This window comes from Apteryx mantelli, chromosome 19, assembly GCF_036417845.1.
Source record: "Apteryx mantelli isolate bAptMan1 chromosome 19, bAptMan1.hap1, whole genome shotgun sequence".
In the NCBI taxonomy this organism is placed as follows: Eukaryota; Metazoa; Chordata; class Aves; order Apterygiformes; family Apterygidae; genus Apteryx; species Apteryx mantelli.
In genome coordinates this window covers 8,989,967-9,012,082 of record NC_089996.1, presented here as the reverse complement: position 1 = coordinate 9,012,082, position 22,116 = coordinate 8,989,967, and the positions used below count along the sequence as shown (strand labels likewise).

Genomic DNA, 22,116 nt, shown 5'->3' with positions numbered 1-22,116 from the left:
AGCTGGTTTAGAAGTTGGCAATAGGAGACAGCACACATGGAGCTGTCTTCTTCAGGGTAATGCTTCTCCTAGGAAAGGTTTTGCCCAGTCTCAGGCACCTACAGGCTCACTCAAATGCCAAAACAAAACCAAAATCCTCTGGGCGCCAGACCATGACACAGCTCCTTCGACCAGCAAATCCAAATCCCTGCTCAGGGCACCCTCCCTGCCAAAGCTGTCACAGCGGAGACAGAAGCCAGTTGCCCGCGAATGCCTCCATCCGTTTACAGCCCCTGCTAAAGCTCCTGCTGGAAGGACTGTGCACGGGGGCACAACCTGTGCGAGGAGGCCCTGCGAGGCCGCTCCTCTGCCCAGGCTCTTCCCTGTGCCCTCCGGCCCCAGCCCTGCTGCCAGCGCTGCTGCCACCTCGCGTCAGGCTGGCACCCGGCTGCCTCGAGGGCACCCAGCTGCCTCGTGGGCACCCGCGCCTAAAGCACCCCGCCAGCATCCTCGGCCCCTTGCCTCCGTGCACACCCAAAACTGTGAACCCAGAGGCAGTGACGCTCTGCAGAGAGGCTCCCCACAAAGCCCTTCACCCCGCGGACCCTGGGGACCTGCTGTGCCACCCGCATCCCCCCTTGCAGGCTGTTACTTGTCCCAACTTAATCCCAACTCCAGCAGCATCGCCCCTGCACGTCATCTGAGCAGGGAGGGCAGAGGGGAGCTCCCAGGCTCTGCTCTAGCAAACCCGCTTCTCCTCCTGCCCGGATTCATCTCCCACCTGCACCGGCTCCTGCTCCAGGCTCCTCCACAGCCCCCCTTGCCGCCCCCAAAGCCTCTTTTACGGGGGAAGCGACGGCAGGGAGATCCTCCCACTCCCCCTGCTTGCTCAGGCACCGACCTGGGAGCCCAAGGTCAGCTGTTAGGAGAAGGCACCGGCCAAGTCTTGAACACGAGAAAGCAGCGATTCGCACATGCCTTTAAAACCAAACAGGCTGAACACACGCGCAAACGTGTTACGGCGGTAACTTCTTGCACACCGAAGCTAGAGGCTCCAAAACCATGCAGACCCCCCCAAAATTGCAAGGCTACCTATGCACAGCAGGGGTGCTCGTTGCAATAACCGAGACACATTCAACGGCGAATTCAGAGAGTTTATTTGCATCCACGCTTGGAGTTTCTCTACAGGTTTCTAACACACGTTCACAAGCGTTCCTGTCGCTTTTCCCCGGAGAAAATAGTTCAACAGCATATTCTAGGTCAAACAGGTTTTATGAAGGCTAGGTGCTCATACCGACCACACAGCTGTCCTCACACACTGCCCTGGACAGAAAAAGGCATGAACTTAGGCCTGGAAGATGTGCCATGGGTTCCCTGCGTTCTTTTCCACTCTAATACTTTAAATGTAACTGGTAACATCTCTCCTTTCAAAGCAGCTTAATGCAGGCCATGCTTACAGAGATTCAGCTTGAAAGACATGGCTCCCTTACAGGGTGAGCTGCCTCTGCAAAGAAGAACTAAGCCACGTGCAGAAAGAAGATATCTGAAGTCACACAGCGTGGTCCAGTCTGAGACGTTCCTTGCGGAGACGAGTCCCAGAGAGGAAGCACTTCATTTTTCTTTTCTTTTTTTGAGGTATCAAAAGCATGACAAGTTTTTTCCCTCTCCCCCAGCCTCAGAGATGGGAATGGTGGAAGGTTGTTGCTAACTGTACCAACACACGGATTTCTTGGCAACTCCATCTCCCTCTGAAGCAAGAAGCCACATAAGCAGGGAAAAAGAAACGCAGATAAACACATGCTTCCAGATAATCCTTGGAAGTAAAATATTCAAACACTGGAAAGACCTTTGAACCTGAGTGATCCATCAAACAAGTACTTACAAAAATAATCAACGAGAACTTCTTTTCCCTTATAAACCACAAAGTCAGACCATCACACAGTTATTTAGAGTATTAACATCTCTCTTCTTCAGCGAGGCACTCAAAGACAATTTCCAAGGAAGGATCAGGGTGGACAGGCAGAAAACAGAATAGATCAACTTGCTCCTTTAAGAGATATAAGGTATCAGTTTTCAGGCATTAAAACCAAAGCATATAGATCTGTTGTGTGTGTGGACTTTTTCCTTCCAAGCTGTGAAGAGTGAATTCAAAGAGGGAGAAGAGAGATTAAGAGACAGGAATATGCACTGAGACAAGAAGCTAACCCTCTTACGAGGGATCCTAAGCCTTTACTCCGATAACCGGCAAAGCTGCCAGTTCAAAAAGTTTAAGTCTACGTATAGGGACCACTCAAGCTTTCTAGAAAGCAAACAGGACTGGCAATTTGGGGTCCAGTGAGTACAGGTTACCAGTTTTCCTAAAAAGCAGTTAAGGATTTTGAGACATGAACATCTGGTTTCAGTATTGCCAGTTGCTTTTGGCTTACAATCAGGATGGGGTTTGAAGCGAGATCAGACGGTAATTCAGCTAGCAGCTCCTGCGTACAGCTCGGGGGACACCTGTGCAGCCCTGCGCTCACTGGTGCAGTGGTCCAACAGTTGCTAGCAAAAATACAATCCCGTAAGAGCAAGTTTGAGCACAGCAACAGCATTCGAGAAGCTCTGACGGAGCTCCTGGTGGGTTTGACGAAGCAGTTTGAAGGGGAATAGCAATGCTTTTTGTATTTTTAACACTGTCTCCCAGTACGAAGAGCACGGTCCAGTACCGGCTCAGAACAAGGAGGCACACAGTTTTTTTGCAAGGGCTTCGAATGCTTCAGTCAATCTGTTCCACAATACTTAAAATACAGTAAACACGCTACAACCTCAGGCCTAGGAGCCACACTGTGATCACAGAGCACAGCTGCGACTTGTTTGTAATACTTTGAAAACGCAGTAAAACCATCAAGAGCCAAAAGACCAGTTCTAGCCCTGTGTATTGCTCATGGGATTTAGCTTAAAGGTTTAATTAGTGCTGGATACCAGAGAAGACCCAACTGCTCTGAGGTTCGGGCTTTCGTGCACCCTCACTGGCTAAGAGATGCTCTTAGCATCTCTTGCTAACTCTTGCAGAGTTAGCTCTGCAAGACAAACTCCCCTGCTGCCAAGGGACGTTTGTTTGCCTAGTGTTCAAGGCTCTTCCCGCTCTCACCGTATCACTGCTCGCCCCTGGGCACCGTCTGGATTTTAGATGCTGGAGTGGAAGAGGAGGATGTAGGCAGAAGTTGAAGGATGAGTGGAACTAAACAAACGCCTGCTAGAGAGAACACCACCCATCAGCACTGTTCTCTTAAGCAATTGCCTCCGGCAGGATTTGTTCCTTACACCAGCAGGCTGGAAAATACGATAGGTTTTAGCGGAGTGTGTTATCCTGCCTCATCAAAGGCAAAGACCTCAGGTTGGAAATTCATCCTTATATCTTCCTGGGGACAACAAAGCCCGCTCCAATTCACAAGCACTTTCTGCTGCTTTCTCAAGCGCCCCCTCCAGCCAAGGATTAGTGTCGCTTGAGAAAAGAGCAAGCAGTGAGTCCTGCTTCCCTGTGCAAGGCGGCTACAAGCCGCCGAGCGAGCCTATTTACAGCAACAGCCCCGTGGTACAGACGTAGCAGCTGCTCAGAAGGCAAAGGGTTCACAGGGAGCACCAAAAATGCAGAATCCTATGCTTTTTATCGCAGGTTCAGTGTTAGTGTTTTGGAAAGCACGGCTGTGTTAGAGGCAGATACCGTTCCAACTTCCCTTCCCCATGAGAGCCTGCCACGATTTTACCAACTCCAGAAATTGTGCCTGGCTTCGCAGTGCAGACAAGCGTTCAAGCGAGGACCTCGCTCCTCACACGCCTTGCCGCTGAAGCGCAATGATGATCCCAGGCTCGCCAAACAAGAAGGCCAGCACCTTGACTAGAACCTCTTGCCCTGCTGAGAGCTGCACGCGAACTTGTCGCCAGCCCCTAGAAACGAGGATATGACCAGCCCTTCGACTGGGCTGCCCCGAGCTGCCCTTTCCGCATGTTCCGCTAACCCGGTGTTGAAGAAAGCGCTTGCTATGCTGTGCAAGAGATTCGAGGCCTCTGAGTTGGCAAGGGTCTGCTCTGCTGATCAGCTCTGCCAGCAGCGAGCAGTCTAGCTTAGCTGCCTAAATGGAGCATTCCCTTCCGCGCGCTCCCAGGCAGGTCGCAGACAGAAACAGAAACCCAAAGGCTGTTTCCTCCTGCTGTTCACATGCAGCAATGAACATTCCCCATTCCTCTCTCATAAGCTGACAGTTGTTTTCCTTTATTTTTTGTTTGGTTTTGTTCTGGTTTTTTTAGAAGACAAGAGACAACACTACAAAAAAAAAAAAAATTAAAGGAACTTAAAAATTCAAAGCCTTCTTATTTCTTTCTCTCTCTCAGTTAAGGTATAATCCTCCCCACTGCCAGTGGCCTCTTCTGTTCACCTATAAAGTGCTGGTCAAGATGATTTTTTTTCTGTTAGATCTCATGGCTCAAGTCCCTGAAAACCTTCACCCTCCCTACAAGGACAAACAGTTGTGTTATGTCTATAATTTATGGTATTGCCTTTTCATGCATATTTCCTTTCTCTTGTGGAAGCCAGGACAGGGGCAGCGTCAGATCTAGTCATCAACAGTGATGTTGCGAAAGAGATAGGCCATGGACTCCCCGTTGTGGATTCGTCGGATGGCTTCAGAGAGGATCAAACTGATATCCACAGTCTTTATCTTGGGGCACTGCAGCTTCTGCACCTCATGAGGAACCGTGTTGGTCACTACCACCTGCAGATTGCCAGAAAGAAGAGCGCATTAGTTGCGTTGCTGACATTTTCATCCTCATTTAACAGCCACCCAAGGTTAATTCCACAGATGATGTGTATTTCGTGTTTCACAGTTTAGGGCAAGGGTGAGAAATCCTTGTACGTTAGAAGAAAGTTTAAATACAAAGGGTCTCCCCAGTGGCTGTCAGTCTATCCAAGGGACTGACATAACCAACACCCTATAAGAGCTACCTCCTCATGGGCCGACGGGCCCGTTTAGATCACAGGATCTGACATGTTTGTTAGTAACGTTTGTTACTAAGGGCAAGGTTTGGAATCTTATTCTAATAACGTAGCCGACAGTCCATCATCAGATGGGGGAGAGAGACAGGTAGAAGGCCTGTTTTGTGAGAGAGCAGTCACATGCACTCAGCTGTGGTAGGGGACGCATCCAGGCAGGGATGACTAACATCTGTGTTCAGCAGGGAGAAAACATCCAGAGGAGCAGATCCGATCTGAACAAGTATTAATCACACCCTGGTTTTAGGAAGAACCAGATAACTGAAAGTGTCGGATGAAACCAGTCATTTCAGAGAGATGAGCTACAAGGAGAGCAGGGGAGAACCTCAGCTTCCAGCCAGAACAGCTAGTGCCTTACACCAACCCAGCCACCAGAGCCAGCCCTGCCTCCTCACTCCAAAAAGCGGACACACCTCATCGATGGAGGATTCCTCTATTAGACGGGGGGCATCTGCAGACAGGAGCCCGTGAGTAGCCATCACAAATATCTTATAGGCTCCTCGCTCTTTCAGGATCTCTGCAGCAGCTACAAAGCTCTCCACATCATCGATGATGTCATCCTGAGAAGAGACAGAAATAGCATCAGAACTAGAAGAATACCACGCCTGCGGGGCAGGAGTGGATCTGCAAGGTATTGCAGCTGTGGTCATGCACGCAACAGAAAAAAAAACTACTCTGGCTACCTCCGCTGCTGCTGAGATGCAAGAAGCAGCCACATGCACAAGCTGAGTCCGTGAATGTCTTTTCACTTATTTACAGACCTACCCCTAGAGCACAACACAAAGATATTGTGTCTTGGAAACAACTTAGCCCCAGCACACGCACACAAACAGAGCTTATCTTCAGCATGGCATTTTTCTTCTTGGCGATAATAGCTGCATGTTGATCGCTTACACTGCAGCATGCCAGAGTATGAGAAGCTCAGCAAGGTTTTTACACTTCAGGGTATTTCTCTGTATTTCCTGGATTTGTTGAATATTTGCGGCTTCAAGGGGGCAAGGAGATTTTGGGATTTACAGGGACAAAGCGTGAAGAGTTTTCAACAAAAAGTTGAAATATTCAGCCAAAGTCACCAGCAAAAGTGGAGAAAACAGGCAACAATAGTGTTCCCACCCCACACCGGCAGTCCTACCTACCCTTTGGAATAAAGCAGTTACAAGGAAAGGTGCTGGGAGGAAGCCACCCCCACCCACTCCTCTCCATCACACTCATACCACAATGATGGCAATTCTTCCTCCGACGTCTCCAACCACAGTTATTGGCGGTTTCTCCTTGGCCATCATCACTGAAGAAAAAAAGAAAAAGCAGGTCAGTTAGCCTTCACTCAGACCAGGACAACTCCACCGTACAAGAGGCCAGCCCTCTCCTAACTGGGCCTTGTACTGATGCACAAAGGTGTGTGCACCGCACTATCCTCAGATGTGCCAAAGCGGTTAAATCCTATTTTAACCATCATTTTCTTTCTTAAACGAGTAGCACTGTAGCTTAAAAATGAAGCTCTCAGTTTCTTCAGTACTGACCCCCGAGGCAGCAAGAAGACCCAAAACCTAAGAGCCCCCTATGCCAGGGGTGCTACAATGCAGCAACTAGTCTAAAAGCGAAGTGTCAGTGGCTCCTTCCCTCTGTGGTTGTGCTCCAAAACAGGACTTGAAAAAGGGGCGTCCTGTGATTGGGAGCAATAAACAGGCTTCTCCCTGCAACACCTCTCAAAGGGCTTCAGCTTTGCATGATGCAGATTTTCATCGGTTGGCCTCACCAAATCACATCAACGATTTGAGACTTGGACTACAGCTTGCTATCTCTCACATCGCGAAAGCGCAAGGATCTTTCAGAGCGCCCAAGGCCCTTAATAATGCCTGCACAGACGAGTAACACTTAAGGGAGATTGCAGAAGCAAAGTTTGCTGGGATCTTTTGAAGTGCATTAATCAAGGAGCAGGATAAAATCCAGCTCAAACTCAGTGCTACAAGCTCAACATGACTAGCAATTAGAAACAAAAGTACATGCTGGTGAACTGTGCTAGCCGACACACAGTAAAGAGCTCTACTGGGATTCCCCTGCCTCCTGACTGTATTTTTGCACTGGCGTGGGTCATGCAAAAACTACAGGTGTAACAAGCTTTATTTGTACTATGGGAAATCAGCAGCAGTATAAAAAAAATGGAGACAAACTAGGATGCACCAAGATGCGTGTTCAGATGTGACAGTGTTCAGGCCCCCACCAAAGAGCAGTCAGTCTGTGATACCGGACGGGGACTTGCCGTCGATAAGCCAAGCCTCTCACTTGCCAGAGTGTGCTAGCTTATAAGGTGAACACGGTACAAAACCTCCCAGCATGGCAAGCATATAGTTGTAGGTATATGCATTTCATCACGTGATAACCTGGGCTGAACTAACCACTGACGCAAAGGGAAACATCTAACATTTTGTCACGCTTAGCCGGTGCACCTGCACCCCTGACTTTTATGCTGTCTGCAGGGAGTGTAGCCAAGTGTCCTACCGGGGCACTTTGTACCTCTCCTCCTCCTAAACTCAGGGCCTGCCGGGACTCTGGACACCAACGCTTCTCAAATGCTGAGGAATTTTGGACATGCTAGGTAGCAAGATTTTTTTTTCCTTTAAGATAACCTATTTCCATATAATGCTCGAGCAGCATGAAATTACATGCCGTGGCCCAACAAAAAGCATGTCTGGACATTGATTTCAGCCCTCCTGGGTCATAAGAGCCCTGCATGAAACTCCCCATCCTGCAGAGCAGGCTGATCCAGTGCTATTCCTGCAACTCGTCGGTGGCTGGGAATGCCTGTAGTCCAAGCACAGCTGGGTAGCTGAGTCACACGGAGGGATACCATGAGAGCAATTACGAGGACCACAGCTCCGAAGATTCGTGTACGATGCTGTTCTTCACATCCAAGACATGCCCCACAGACTGGTTTTCCTTAAGCTTACTGAAATTTTATGAGAGGCATTCAATAGTTCTGTTTTGACCCAAATTCAGGTTCCTCAGTGCTAGACTTTGTGGTTGAAACTATAGCAATGGTGAACAGATCTTAAGGAGTTGAAATTCAGCACTATTTTACTGACAAACACATGCATTTTCACTGCATGGGTATCCTTATATTCCATAAAGGACACAGACACATTCCCTACTGTGCTCAAAGACTAACACACCAGCTACCAGCAGTGCTTTGCATCTTTTGTGTGCTTTTAAACGCTGTATTTCAAGGTTGCTTTATCTTTAAAGTACGGTAGGTAACATGTCGACCTACCCGGATCCTAAAGAGATGTTCTCCCTTTTTCTTGTTCAATTTTCTCTGTAAAGAAAAGAAAAAAAAAAAACTGCAAGCCAAAAATCTACCCAAAACCACATCAAAATGCAAGAGAACTTTGATCACTCCAACGCGATGAGAGCTTATGCGAGCGTTACTGAGGCCAGTTCCTCTTTCTTCAGAATCCTTAGTCATATTGATATGCACAAGTCAGAACTGCTAGGAGAAGGTGGCTTGAAAAAATGACTCCAAATAATAAAATAACATTTTCCTCCCAGACATAAACCCTCTATCTTTACATAAACAAGAGGGCATCAGAAGTAAACCGCAGCTGAATTTCGGCCTGGCGTGACCCCTTGGATTATTTAGGAGTTTAAGTTGGAAGAGTTGCCTATTTTTGGAGAGTCAGAAAAGATGCTCGTGGTACTTGTAGCTTAAAAAAAAAAGAAAAAGAAAAAGAAAAAGAAAAAGAAAAAGAAAAAGAAAAAGAAAAAGAAAAAGAAAAAGAAAAAGAAAAAGAAAAAGAAAAAGAAAAAGAAAAAAAAGAAACAAACCAAAAAGAACAACCACCTTTTTTATAAAACAAGAATATCACAGAACACTGTGGGGAAAAAACACCCTAAACAGCAAAACCAACCCTAAACTGCGCTTTCACTCTGATGCAAGTAATACACGTCCAGGTATCCTGCACTAAAGGTTAGAAGATCACTGGCATGAAGAAACAGCATTCCCAAGTGCTTCAACCTGTTGCTTTAATTAAGTGGTCCAAATGGGTTAAGGAATGCTTAAACAACTTCAAAGCTGACAGTTACCACTCTGTGCACTGAAATTATAATCACCAAGTAAAATAACACTGCATTTCCAACAGAGCCTATGAGGAAAAGGACACTCAAGGACTAACTCTTATGCAAGGAGATAGCTCAAGACGCACAGATAATGTCTGTAAGCCCCAGCCGAAATACAGACGAGAGATGAGGGCAGGGAAGTAGAAATGGACCTAAGGTCCGAGCAACAATCAGAAGCACCTTTGGCATTTTTCTATGCTCCCAAATTAGAGCATCGCCCAGGCCACGCTATCAGGACAATAAACAAGCCAATATGCTGTGTAACACTCATTAATTAAAGGCACACGATCCCTGCTAGGAGAGGGAGAAAAGGTGCATGCCAGGACACAGGAGCCCAGCCAATCCACCAGGAAGCCCCTGAAAAATTGCATAAACCAGAAGTCATCGCCGTGGGGCTCTGCTTCTGCTGCCAGGCACGTCCTTCGCCTCCCTTCCGACTGTAACCCCGTCACCGGGGTCCCCAAAACTGCTGGTGACGGTGCGTAGGCAGAAAGAGCTGATCAAGGGTTTCTTTTGAAGCGCCACTTGGGTAGGGAGGCATCTCCGCTTGTCGAATGATTGAATCAGGCAGAGAGGGAGGAATAACGGAGAGGATAAGTACAGGCATTCACAGCACTGCCATCCTTAAGCCTAGCGGTGTTTTTACCTCTGTCCGGCGGAGAGCACATCCGTGACGGTCTGCAACGCAACCCCGATTCTCTAGAAGTTTACAGACTGCTTTTAAACAGGTATTGCTTTGGTATTCTGCAGCTCCAGTAACAGAGCCCAGCACTGACTCAAAACAAGCTACCTGTTAAGGTTAGAAAGCTGGAGAGAAAAGCAGGTTTCTACGGAGAATTTTGGACAAGTTCACCCCATAACCCACCCCACATCTCCTCCCTGATAGACAGCTACCAAGCAACAGCTTGGTTGCTTTACATTTGAGCCTTAGGCATGCAAAAATGCAAGGTCAAATGTCAAGTTTCTGAAGGAGATAAATAAAGGAAGTGGTGATACACAGCGAATTAATTCGTGTCTGGATAGCCGAGGACTGAAAACATTTTTCCACTGAAATCATAACTAAATGGGAAAGGGCAAACTCCTGTATGTGCTTCCATTTATGGGGCTCTCCAGCAGCACGAGCTCCCACAATTGAGCTTCCTTCAAGTGACATGCCTGGAAATAAAGACACAGTCGCATCAATGCCCTAATACCGGATCAGTCTCAGCCAGTGATATTTTGGAGGAGAGAAATTCTCTTCAGACTGAAGCGAGAAGGAAAAGGATAAGAATAACCAGGCAAATTCCTGTTTTGTTGGAAGTGCATAGAGAAAACCCCTTGTGAGAAGGAGGGCAATAACAGTAAGCCCCAAACTTCATTGCCAAACCCCACCTGCCCCCCAAGGCCCAAGAGGAATTTAACCAGCTGTGTAAGCACTGTTTAAATGATTTCATTATAGTGAGCCATGACTTGGGTAATGTAAAATGGTTGCAATCTTACTTGCCTTCCCCACCACAACTTGCCCACAAGGTGGTTGGATGTTCTCCCTGAACTTCAAAATACAAGAGTATTATATAGGTATATATAATATATAGGTATATATATTATATAGGTAGCCCTATATAAGGTAGCCCTAGCCACAGCCAGTATAATTAAGTTTAGCTCTATGATGGATAGCTCCTTATCAGGTGCAGCAGCATGCTACGTTTCCCACAGTCAGGTCTCAGCCATGCTCACTGCACCCGCAATCCATCTTCGTCCTATCACCATTTACCTAGAAAACTAAAGTTTTCCCAAGACAGGGTTGTATTTTGACTGTACCATTGTTGTTTGACTGCTGCTGTTGCAAGAATACAAGCAATTCTAAGAGGGTGGCATTTCCCAGGTTACAGGTTTCCTCCGTTTTTCTTTGCTCTGTGCTCCCAAATCAGCAGTTTGTCTACTGATGGCAAGAGGACAGGAGAAGAGCAGCAGTGCTCCCGGAGACCCTATTCACACTAGCCACACAAACCTCTAAATCTTACCAAAGCAGACGTTGGAACATTACCACCTAGCTCCCAAGATGAAGAAGATTTCAAACAGTAACGATGACTGCAGCACAAGGGGAAAACAAATGCCAGCTCTCCCCTCCAAGCTGGGGGCAGCATCCTGTCTCAGCGGTTGTTCCCTTCCTGGTTACACCTTTACATTTCTTTTCTGTTCCTTAGCTCAATGAGTTTTGCTACCGAGCACTTTAAAAGCACCACCTCCAGCAGCAGTTTGTCAGAGTCCAACCTTGTTGAGCGGGCACAGCAAGGGGAACATCACTCCTTGTACCTTCCCCTACAACTCGCTAACATCAGCTTTGCCCAAGAGAAAAACAGCACTGGTCCAGCTGCTGTCAGGTTGCTTATATCTATATAGCTAAAACCAATGGCAAATTCCCATCAAACTTCTCCTTATTGCCCAAAGACAAGCAGAGAAACTTAATCTTACATGGCAGCTCCAGACCAGGATGCACAGTTGCATTTTTGACCATCGGGGGAGAGTGACGACCATCATCCATGTCCTGCTCTGTACACTGAGCCTCTCCGTGTATCACCGCTAGTCCCAGCCGCAATCTCTCAGCATAAGACTGAGCCCTGCAGGACAACCACAGCATGTCAGGAAGATGTTGGGCTGAAGCAACCTTAACAATCTGGTGGAGCAGTCCTCTCCCAAATCCAGCAGGGCAACCAAAGACTGCACCTCTGTGGCTGTACAGGGGTTCCTCCCTGAGTAAGAAGTTCACCAAAAAGGGCTTTTTATTCCTCCCAATAGCCCAACGCTCACTCTACCCCTTGGCTCCATTACAGAGGTTTCCTGGTGTTCCTCCATATACTGAATGGTTTCTGACACGGTCAGGTACTACCGAAACTCACGCAACAAGTCTGAGCCTAATGCTCAGGTGAACCAGCCAGATCTGCAGCAGCGGGGAACTCCAGAGTTTACTCCCACAGGGTTGGGACTGCGAAATTCAGCCGCCCACCTGCAAGACTAGGGATGCCATCCCACTTTTCAGCCACAAAGGACTTATGGACCTGATTCCTGATCCATCTGGGACCCTCCACATTTTTGCTGGCATACACCCCATCAACCCAGACCTTTTCCAAGTTATAGTTAACCAGCTAGTAAAAGAATCTATTTACCTTTTAGCTGCATCAGGAGATTTGGCTACAATAACTGCATTTCTGTAATCTGGAATCTGGATTCAATAAAAAAGTAATTTAAGTAACGAGCTTCTTGCTAGTGAGTAAGTGATACGTGGCTGAAGAATTGCACCCCCACTCTGCTCCCCACCCCCAAATCTTAATTCTATGGTAAGAAATTGGCAGGCAATAGCACTCCCGTGCTGAACCAGCATTTGTAGATTCTGCTCCAAATGCCAATACAAGTTTAATACTGACAATACTGCCTACGATGCAATTGCTTCATAGGTCCTATTTTGCATACGATTGCAGTTCTCTGCCTCCTTTCACTACTCATATCCACAAGCTAATGCCTGGCATACAATGCTAAATGCAGCTGTTTCTGAGATACTGGGCACTGGACGTACTGTAGGAAAGGAAGGGAAAGGTTTAGCGAACGATCCCGAAGGCCAAAGACTCCTGATATCAATCCTGGCTCTTACGGCAATGCAGAGTCCCCAGGGCCCATGCAGAGCAGGCATTAGCCTTATCCTCAAGAAGGTATAAGGGGGGAAAGTTCACTGTATTTAATCTGCCCTATGCGGATAGGTTGCAAGTTCTACCAGCATGGGACGGTACTAGTCCAGGGCCAGGGGCATATTCCTCAGGATATAAATCATAATAATTTAGACTTGGAAAATAAAGCCTCCATTCCCTCAACCCTTCTGTGCTCCGCATTCTTAAGTGTGGCTCAAGACAAAGTCTCTGTCAATTATTCGGATCAGTAGACACCCACCACAGAACGAAGAGCGAGGGGAGACAGTTTAACAGGACTTAAAAGGTGATTAGAGGCAGAAGCACAAATAGCATCTCAAATGGTGCTAACGCTACAGAGAACAATGAATTACAATTGAGGGCTCAAGCTCATCTTCTGCTTATGAGCAAGAATTCAGCTTCTACCCAAGTATACCATCATACAATCTACTTTAATATAACATTTTCCCACTTCCTTGAGAGACATGCAATAGATGTTCTGGAAGAAGGAATTCATGGACTGAACAATTGATCTAGCCTGACAATGCAATTTCTGCTTAAGCACAGGTCCAAAACCGCTATCGTATTACATCAGGTACACATTAGGACAAACCGACATATACAGAACTAGAGTAACCTCACTTCTTCTTGTATATATTGAAGCAGGAAAGGGGAGGCTCTCAGGTTGTCTACTGGAAAGCTGAAGAAGCCTTGGATTTCCTTTTGATGAAGGTCCATAGTGATAATGTGCGTTAAACCTGAGCAAAAAAAGATAACAATTCATTAAGTAGCCTATCAGACGGTTGGAGTTCCTTGAAAAATCTCAATTTTCCAGACTATTTTATCTATTAGCCAGACTACTACACCACATATTAGCCACAAGTGTAGAGCGGTAAAGTAAAAAGTATCAAAGACATAAAAAAAACCAGACATGCAATAAGAGCTGCACACTAGACTGACAGCATATTTCAACATGACACTTCTGGGCCACTTCTTCAGGTGAGAGTTACAAAGAAATAAAAATCAGCTGGAGAAAATCAGTTCCCCCAAAGTCACTCAGGTGCTTGGCAGTATGTCTTCATATCTAACAGGAGAAGAACCAAAGGAGAGTCACCTTCTGGGATGCATGGCAGCAGACGCCTTACAGAAACCAAGCTTGCCGTCCTGCTCCCCGCGTGGCGCTCACCTGCCTTGGCTAGCATCGAAGCCAGCAGCTTGCAGACGATAGAGCCCCTCTTCCTCATTTTGCTCTGCTTGCTGTAGGGGAAGTAGGGGATGACCCCAATGATGTTCCTGGCACAGGACGTCTTCAGTGCGTAAGCCATTATCAGCAGCTCCATTACAGCAGTATTCACATCTCTAGAAGATTTGAAAACCATTTCAAACGTTAGCAGGTGTTTTTCAATGCGATGCCTTTTCAAACTCTACCCATTCACTCTGTGTGTGTGTATATGTATATATATATATAAAAATATAATATAAAATATATAAATATATACACGCACACACACACCCCCATATGTACCATTCTCACCAAACTTCCAGGTAAGAGAGCCCATGCATTAGCAAAAGCTACTGCAAAACCTGGATTGTAATCCTACAGCTCCTTCCATTATGCCACAACACATTACGATCAACTATTATACGCACAGGACGTGACCCCAGCACTCAAGAGCTGCAGATCAAAATTTGATTTTGTATTCTAACATGAGGATTATGATGATTTCCCTCCCTCACCACAAAAAAGGCATTTTTTGTTATGTTGGAACAAACCTCACTTCATACAATATATTTTAAAATAAAACAATCTTTTAACAAAGAAGTATCACACATGCAACCAACACAACTTCATCCACGTTAGATTTACCAGGATATTTTTATTTTTAACAACTTAAGGCAAATTACTTTTCCTGGTTTAAGAAATACTGTATTCTGGAGCTGTACAAGTACAGGCACATCATTTTGGTGGAAGTCAGCATCTTCGTGCTACCTGCTTTATCCAGAGATGGATGGAACAATAACACACTAAATCCCAAACAACTTTTCTTGGAAGGCAGAGAGGGGGTGAAAAAAAAAAAAAAGAAAGCAACATAGGCAGAACACATATACAGATCGCAGCAGAGAGTACGTGTAATAAACTCCATCTTCACTTGGTTTACACTGCGATGACTGGTGTGCCTCACTAGAAGCGTATTAATCTGCATTTGTGTTTATTTTGGGAAGGGGGAAAAAAAAAGGCCAAACGTTTAGTTCCTTAAAACCAACATTGAGGGAGGCCTGAATTCCACACGTAATCTGCACTATCAACAGAGCGGCTCGAGACCATTTTGAACCTTAAGAATACGCACTCCGGAGAGGACAGAAGGACATGCGACCGTCCCGGAATGAAGATGTCCTCACTTGGGTCAGTTCAGCAAAGACAGTCTCAAACGACACCTCTGTTCCCGGGATGGGCCCGCAGGAGGGGACGTGACATTGAGGACGGCGCAGCGGCACAGGCGCAAGGTGACAGAGCAGAACAGGTCGTCTTTCCACGCGGCGGCGGAGGACGCCACGCCGAGCAGCTTAAAGCCCTGCAGAGCTTTTGGGAAGCCACCCGGGCGTCATCTGGGACCTGCTTTCCTCCTGACCACCCGGGCTGGCTTCGCCCAGAAGGCGGAAAGAGCGTTTCCCGAGCTTTTTGGTGTAACCCCTGACGAACGCTAACCGTTTCCATTGCTCCGTTGCTCCCCCTTCCTTTGGGAACTAACCTCCGTTTGCGTCTCTTCGCTTGCGAACGCGCCGAGCCTCTTTAGTCGCCGGCTGGCTCCGCCGGCCCCGGCGTGCAATGCCGTTTACGCACAAGAAAGCTTTGTTAGCGCTGGAGCTCCCAGCCAAGAATTACATAAAACATAACCCCCCGCCACGTCGGGCGACAAGCTAACAAAGACCCGCTTCTTCCCTCGGGTGTTTTAGCTGTGCCAGGGTGGCTGGGAAAAGAGAAAAAGATGCTAGTGGCAGTATTGTATAAAAACCGAGCGGCCAATTTTAAACCCATTTAAAGGTCAGCCCAGAAATTCAATATTTTATGTCATCGCTTCTCAAATTACTAAAAAAAAAAAAAGTCTCAGGGAAAACTGATACAGAACAGGATTGCCCCTGGGAAAAGGGGTTACCACTGATTTCAGAAGATACCGATGGGCTTGATGCTGCCATGGGATTTTGGGAGCCCCATCCCCACGCATCAGAGCCCTGGCAAGGCTCCACGAGGAGGAGTCCCTCTCATGGTATTCAAACACGAAAACCAAAAACCAGCTGGCGCAGAGGCTAAACAGAGCTGGACGCAGTTGTCCCCACAGCAGCACCCAGGACTCTCGCCAGGGCCGTGCACGGGCAGGTCGGCTGGAGCTGAGCAGACCTGGACCCTCCCGGATGCTTTGCGTGGGGCCAGCTGGCACGCTGGTCTGATCCTCAGGCCTCTGCAAGGGGGCCAGGCTCTGAGTAGGGACTAATTGGGGAAAATAATGTCTGTGGCAGAACTCCAGCCCTGGCGTCTCCTAAGATGAACACCCAGGACAGCACCTCTGTCTCCTTACCGCTCGCTCCTCCTCCTTTCTTGCAGCAGTGCTCACAAGGTGCTTCTGGAAGGCCCGAGTCAAGACTGCACACAGGCACTGTCAGATCATTACCATGACATTTAGAGCCAGCTCAGCTGTCCCCCCATCCCCTGTTTACCACCCTTCCCCAGCAGGCTGGAGCCCTCCCTCGCTGCTCCCCACCTTTGCCTAAGCCATCCCTGGAGATCCGTATCCTCAAGGCTGAGCAAGTGGCTCAGTAAAGCCACCAATCCAGCGCGCAAATACTACCAACTGGTCTAGCACTAAGAGTCTTCTCCCTCCCTTTTTCTACTTCCCAGAATAGTCCAAAAACTATGTTAATACCAAGCAATGTGTTTAACACATGCAGGAACATAAAAATGGTTGTGCTCAGCCTGACCCTCCATCCTGTGCTTTTGACAGTGACCAAAAGCTGCCTAGCAAAGAAAAGGGAGGGAGGATACAGCAAAACCTCTCCCAAACACTCTCCCAGCATCCTGCAGCTCAGGGACCTCCTGAGACAGTAATGCTCTTTTTGTGCTTAGCAGTCCGCGATCTAGTCCCCCTGCCAAGAGTTTACCTAATGGCTTTTTGATCCTACCAAAACTCTTAGCAAAGTTAGCACCCTGTCGCAAGGGGCTCCTGAGGTTAGAGACGCATGGGAAGAACCACCTCCTTTTGTGTGTTTTGACCCCGACACCTGCTAGCTTTGTTTAACATATCCCCGTTCTCATGGGCCATTACCTCTACGGCCATTTCCCAGGACACTCATGATTCTGAAGACCTCTAGCATTACATCCCCTAGCCTCTCTTTCCCAGTCTAAACAGTACAAAACTATTCAGTTTTCCTCATACAAACGCTATTCTATACACCAGCAGTCCAGGATGACACTTGTCATTGTAACTGTTTTGGTTTTGCTATGTTGCCTTTGGACTCCAAGCCTGTAGCATGTATTCAGGTCTTGCTGCTCCCTCCCTGTGCATTTAAGATGCAGACTGTGGATTTGCACTGCAGCGTAACAAGGTTGCTTCATTCTCTATTCCTTTCCTAATAAGTCTCAATATTCTATTTGCTTTTTGAACTGCTGCTGAGTGCAGAAATTGTATTTTCAGAGGACCCTGGCTTGACAAACATAATCTGAAACGGTTCCTCTTTTTACTCTCCTGCAAGGTCCTTGAAACCCAATGCACAAAAGGAGATGTCCTTGAACCTGTCTTCTCTAAGCAATGCAGCAAGGCGCAGCTGCAGCTGAAGAACAAAAGATTACTTGTCTGCACAACAGTGCCTGCTCATCTGGAGGGCCTTGAACCCTTAAATATTCTTGCTAAAGGATTCATTTCTTGGCCTGCAACATTTGGTTCGGTTTGTGGAAAATCAAGGGAATCAAAAAGTTGAGAGCAGGGGAGGTTTTCCCCTTCCAAAACTATTGCTTGTCCCTAATATACCAAGTTATCTCTCTCTGAAATATCTTATCTGTTAGATGTTTACACAACTCCCAGTTACAAGCTATTTCAGAGAACTCTCTCACAAGGGGCAACAGAATGGCACCATTCACCTGAAACACAATCCTGCATTAGTGGGTTTTCATCTTGCAGAGATTTCCTAGCTTCCTGTGGGAAGCGACACTTGGAGCATCTCCCTGGAGAGATATGATTTCCAGGAAAACGTCTCAGCCTTCAGGAGGAACTCTAGAAGTGAGCAAGCTGCTCTTGGAGCCTTATTGATTTCTTTATCAATAGGCCAACCATTACAAAGAGCAACTGAACTTGAATTCTCATTGGGCTGTACTTCTTAGGCAAGCTAGGAAAATTCCCGTTTTCCGTATATTTTTCTACCTGCTTGGGCTCTGACATGTATTAATTAGTTCTTGTGACCTCCACAATTTGAGCAGAATTTGCTAACTTGGCAAAGGCTATAATGGCATAAATATCTCTGTTTAGCTAATTGAGCAAACTGCACCCCGTCAATCCCTCATCTTTGAGGGCTGAATCTCCCCTACTCGCAGTTGCTGATTTTGCAGTACCATTTATATATAGGCTTCCCCTGCACTTTCCACTAACTTGCATGGACCACTTGGTCAGAACTCAAGAAAAATCGCTCCATGCTTCAAACTCAGCTCTCCAGTTCTAACACAACCCCTCTAAGCTCTTCCTCAGTCAGTGACAAGCAAAGCTGCCAGGGGTTAGCAGGTGCTTTTCTAGCCCTCTGGTTACTTGCAGCACTTCTTTTCCTTCCTATTCCGAGGCTAGGACAGCTGAAACCAAAAACAAACAGGCACACGTAAGAAAAGGCACCACGTTATTAAGAATTATAAGAGTACGGGAAGGAAGCTAAGGGCTTCCTCATGAGTTCAGTTTCACATCACTGCAGTCGAGGGGAGAGTAATCCAACCTGTGATGAAAGCAATAGCTGCTGGCTCTACTGCTCGATAATTGGAAAGCAGAGGAAATTACACATCCCGAGATGGAAGCGCCAGTCAAAAATCACCAAGCAACTGAACCTGCAAGGACACCAACGCACAGACCAGGGACGTTTCACTGAAAGTCATCGGTCATACTTGTTCTTGCCTGAAGTGACACACTTAAGCTATTTGATGGGTAGCTTCTCAGCTTGCTGTGGTGCAAGCAATCCTCTGGGAATTTTAACAGCTTAACACTATGCTGTATCTTAAAGTAAGTCAAAGCAATGACAGCTATGGAAAGAGAGACACTCTCATGCTGGCTAACAGCAAACAAACCTATCGGAACAACCTGCTGAACCAGAAATTCAAAGCATATCACAGCTATAAAATCAAGCCACAGGTCACTTACCTGGGGATCGTCTGTATAATGAAGATATCCTGTCCCCGAACAGATTCTTTTATCTCAACTCTTGTTTCTGAATAGGATAGAAAACAGTCAGTTTTATTCCCAAATGTCAGATTTAAACTGATAACACACCGTACTTTAGCAGCAACTTTGCCCACTGGTCAGGGAAGACTGCAAGACTTGTCCTTGACCCTATGTGCGCACCCACCCACTACACATCAAACGAGACAAGCAGGTTTTCCAAGAGGCAGATCCTGTCAAGCAAGGAGCTGGCATTACGTATCAGTGAGTTAGCTGTATTTACAATGCGGAATGGGGCTGAATAGCTGTTATCTTACAAGCAGAAGAAAATTACTTCACTTTCAGTAAGGGTAAGTCCACGCCATAAATCTTTTTTATTTCTCCGTGCTGGGCGCTGAAAGCTGTTGATACCACATCCATCAGTGAACGATGAACCACCCAAAGCAGAACAGCCTCTAGTACTTACCAGCGGGGAAGCGGGCTCCTTTGTACCCTACCATGCGGTCAGCTCCGCACACGTTGGGTAGCCCAACACAGCATCAGCAGCGCAGAGTTCAAACGGGGAACCCCCCCACTTGCTACCACGGTCAAGACATTTCATCACTCATGTGGGCTGGAAATCTAAGTCTCCAATGAACATGCTTCATACTGCCTCTTACTCAGACCCAAAAGCCAGGAGCAGCTCTGCAACGCCAAGGTTTCCTGGGCTGCCTTTCTAGCTACTCATTTCCCATGCAGTCATGTACGATGGGCAGGGATAAGTGGAAGGAGAAAAAGATCTACTAGGCTACAGAATTCAAAGTCTAATTGTCTGGGCATTCGCAATAACCTCAAGGGACTCTGCTGAAAGGAGGCTGATTCGCTGTGCAGTGATGAGGAATGACTTCAGACCTTGAAGCAAGTGACCTGATTTAAAACTAACCCCAAAGGGCACAAAGCACGAATGCAGCAGCCAATCCAATCATAACCATAAGCTCCCACGGCAGCTTACATAGAGCCCACTGACTTTAATAGCAACAGCACTATCAAAAATCCTCATGATGAGCCCAGCACTGTAACGAGACCTCCCCATAGCCCATGCATGCCCAACAGGAGGAACAGAAAAGCCATGTGCACAACCTGGAGTCTTGCTGCTGATATATAAAGCACTCAATATCTCACGGCTGAGGTGCTTATAGATTGTCTGTTCTTCCTGCATCAAGGAGGTGAGGCCAACTCAGGGTGCTTGTCTGGTCAGCAAGGCACATTTGGTGGCCACAGGACCTCAGCTGAAGGACGACCATTCCAGCATACCCCACTCCATTATCAAAAGGCTCCTGTTTCCACCACTTACTCTAACCTGTATCGGTTGTCTCTGCTTCTAGTCTCTTTTGCAAATATGGTAATAGAGACCTTGAAATGGTAAATGACATTTAGCCCCTGGACACTGTTAGCCAACAACCTTGTGGTTTTAGCCCAGCACGGACATCTGAAAACAGGCACTTGCTACATTTAAAGAGACGAAATGAACCTCCAAGAGACACTCTTGGAGGTTCATTTCACCAATATATCCTTGAATTTGCACTCTTTAAAGCAATAAGACAGATGCCTTGCTAGGAAAGCTGTACAATTGCCTGTGGTGAGGGGAGGTCTAGGAGAAGGGGATAATTTCCAGCTTGCAGGGCAAACATTTAGAAAGCAGGCTGTTGCTTTTAAACCTGGAAGATGTTTCGCTAGGCAAAACAGCATGTAAGATTTTGTAGCAGCTACCATTCGAAGTGGGAGTCTTTGTTTTAGATGAGAGTCAGCTGAGAGGCATGCAAACAAGATAACAGGGGAAAATGAGGAACACATTTAATTGATTTGTCCAAGGTCAGACGCAGAAGTTTAGCACTGCCAGAAGCAGCAGCAACATCGCAGCTGAAGGCATGAAAATCCTCCTTTATTTCTGTTAGCTCATCACACATATTAGACAGGTTTGGCCAATGGAGCTACCTGGTATTTATAAAATTACCTCACACAGGCCTGCAAGTAGTAAAGATTCGTCTTACCTCCATTGGTTTCCTGGTACACCACAGATTTTCCCAACTCAGCACCAAGACGCCTGGAGAAAACAAAGGAAATTAAAAATTGAAGTGAGCAGTTCACAATCCAAAGTAGAGCCTGGACCAATTCTTATAGATCGGCAAAATATAAGCACTGCCTAACGGAGCTGCTGAGCTCCAAGTCCCCTCCTTTCACAACAACCCCTTTCTCTCCGAGGTCCCTTGGGACACTTTGGCTGGACAGAGAGCAGTTGTTTGCTTGCGTGCCCTCTGGCCAGTCACTACATCCAGGCTTCCTGCTCGGCTACCTGGTCACACACAACATGTAACCGCCGAGTCCCGATTGCTTTTTCATCTCTAAGAAGCATTAACCTGTATTTGTCCTCTGTAACCAACCACCAGTCCCATGAATCAGGACAAACCCTGCAAAACTTGGAGGATCAAGTCACCCCAAAGGCCCTTACTTCGCCCTATCTGGCGCAGACCAGCAAGGGAACCCACACGTTGTTAGAGAGGCAGGACAAGCAAGCACATCAAACCTGATTTTCTTAGGAAAAGAGGCTTAAAACATTCAAGATATAATGGGCAAACCAAATCAGTTTGGAAGTCAAAGGCATTTGAGTCCAATTTCCAATGCCTAATTTCTAAGCCTCTCCAAAAAAGCAGGTCACACGAATCATCAAGCATCACGAATGCTACCATCGTTCCCTTGCTCCATTATTTGTTGATATTAAGGTTACGCGGTGTGGCAGGCTGCTGAAGCGCTCCTAGGGCACGCTGCTCTGCAGCAGACTAATGACGTACTAAGAATAGCCAGGGCTTTTATGATTTATCAGAGGCCACGTCGCTGGAGTTATGGCAAAGGACATCTTTTCTGGCCAAGATTAAGCTCTAAGCAGCAACGGGAC

General features: G+C 46.9%; 1 protein-coding gene across 4 annotated transcripts in view; it reads right to left on the bottom strand.

Annotated features, from left to right (window-relative positions):
* Positions 1-1,112: 1,112 nt before the first annotated feature.
* The window catches only part of PRPSAP1 (phosphoribosyl pyrophosphate synthetase associated protein 1), a 32,923-nt gene continuing 11,919 nt past the window's right edge, over positions 1,113-22,116 (bottom strand). For 3 of the 4 annotated variants that reach the window (XM_067308555.1, XM_013943738.2, XM_067308556.1), the window contains 9 exons: positions 21,215-21,267; positions 19,167-19,233; positions 13,967-14,139; positions 13,423-13,538; positions 12,268-12,323; positions 11,576-11,721; positions 6,223-6,293; positions 5,422-5,568; positions 1,113-4,730 (listed from right to left, as the gene is read on the bottom strand). In XM_067308555.1, coding sequence (XP_067164656.1) covers positions 4,572-4,730; positions 5,422-5,568; positions 6,223-6,293; positions 11,576-11,721; positions 12,268-12,323; positions 13,423-13,538; positions 13,967-14,139; positions 19,167-19,233; positions 21,215-21,267 — 988 coding nt within the window. In that variant the 3' untranslated portion in view covers positions 1,113-4,571. The remainder of the gene's footprint in view (positions 4,731-5,421; positions 5,569-6,222; positions 6,294-11,575; positions 11,722-12,267; positions 12,324-13,422; positions 13,539-13,966; positions 14,140-19,166; positions 19,234-21,214; positions 21,268-22,116) is intronic. The other variant, XM_013943739.2, reaches the window with a different exon arrangement.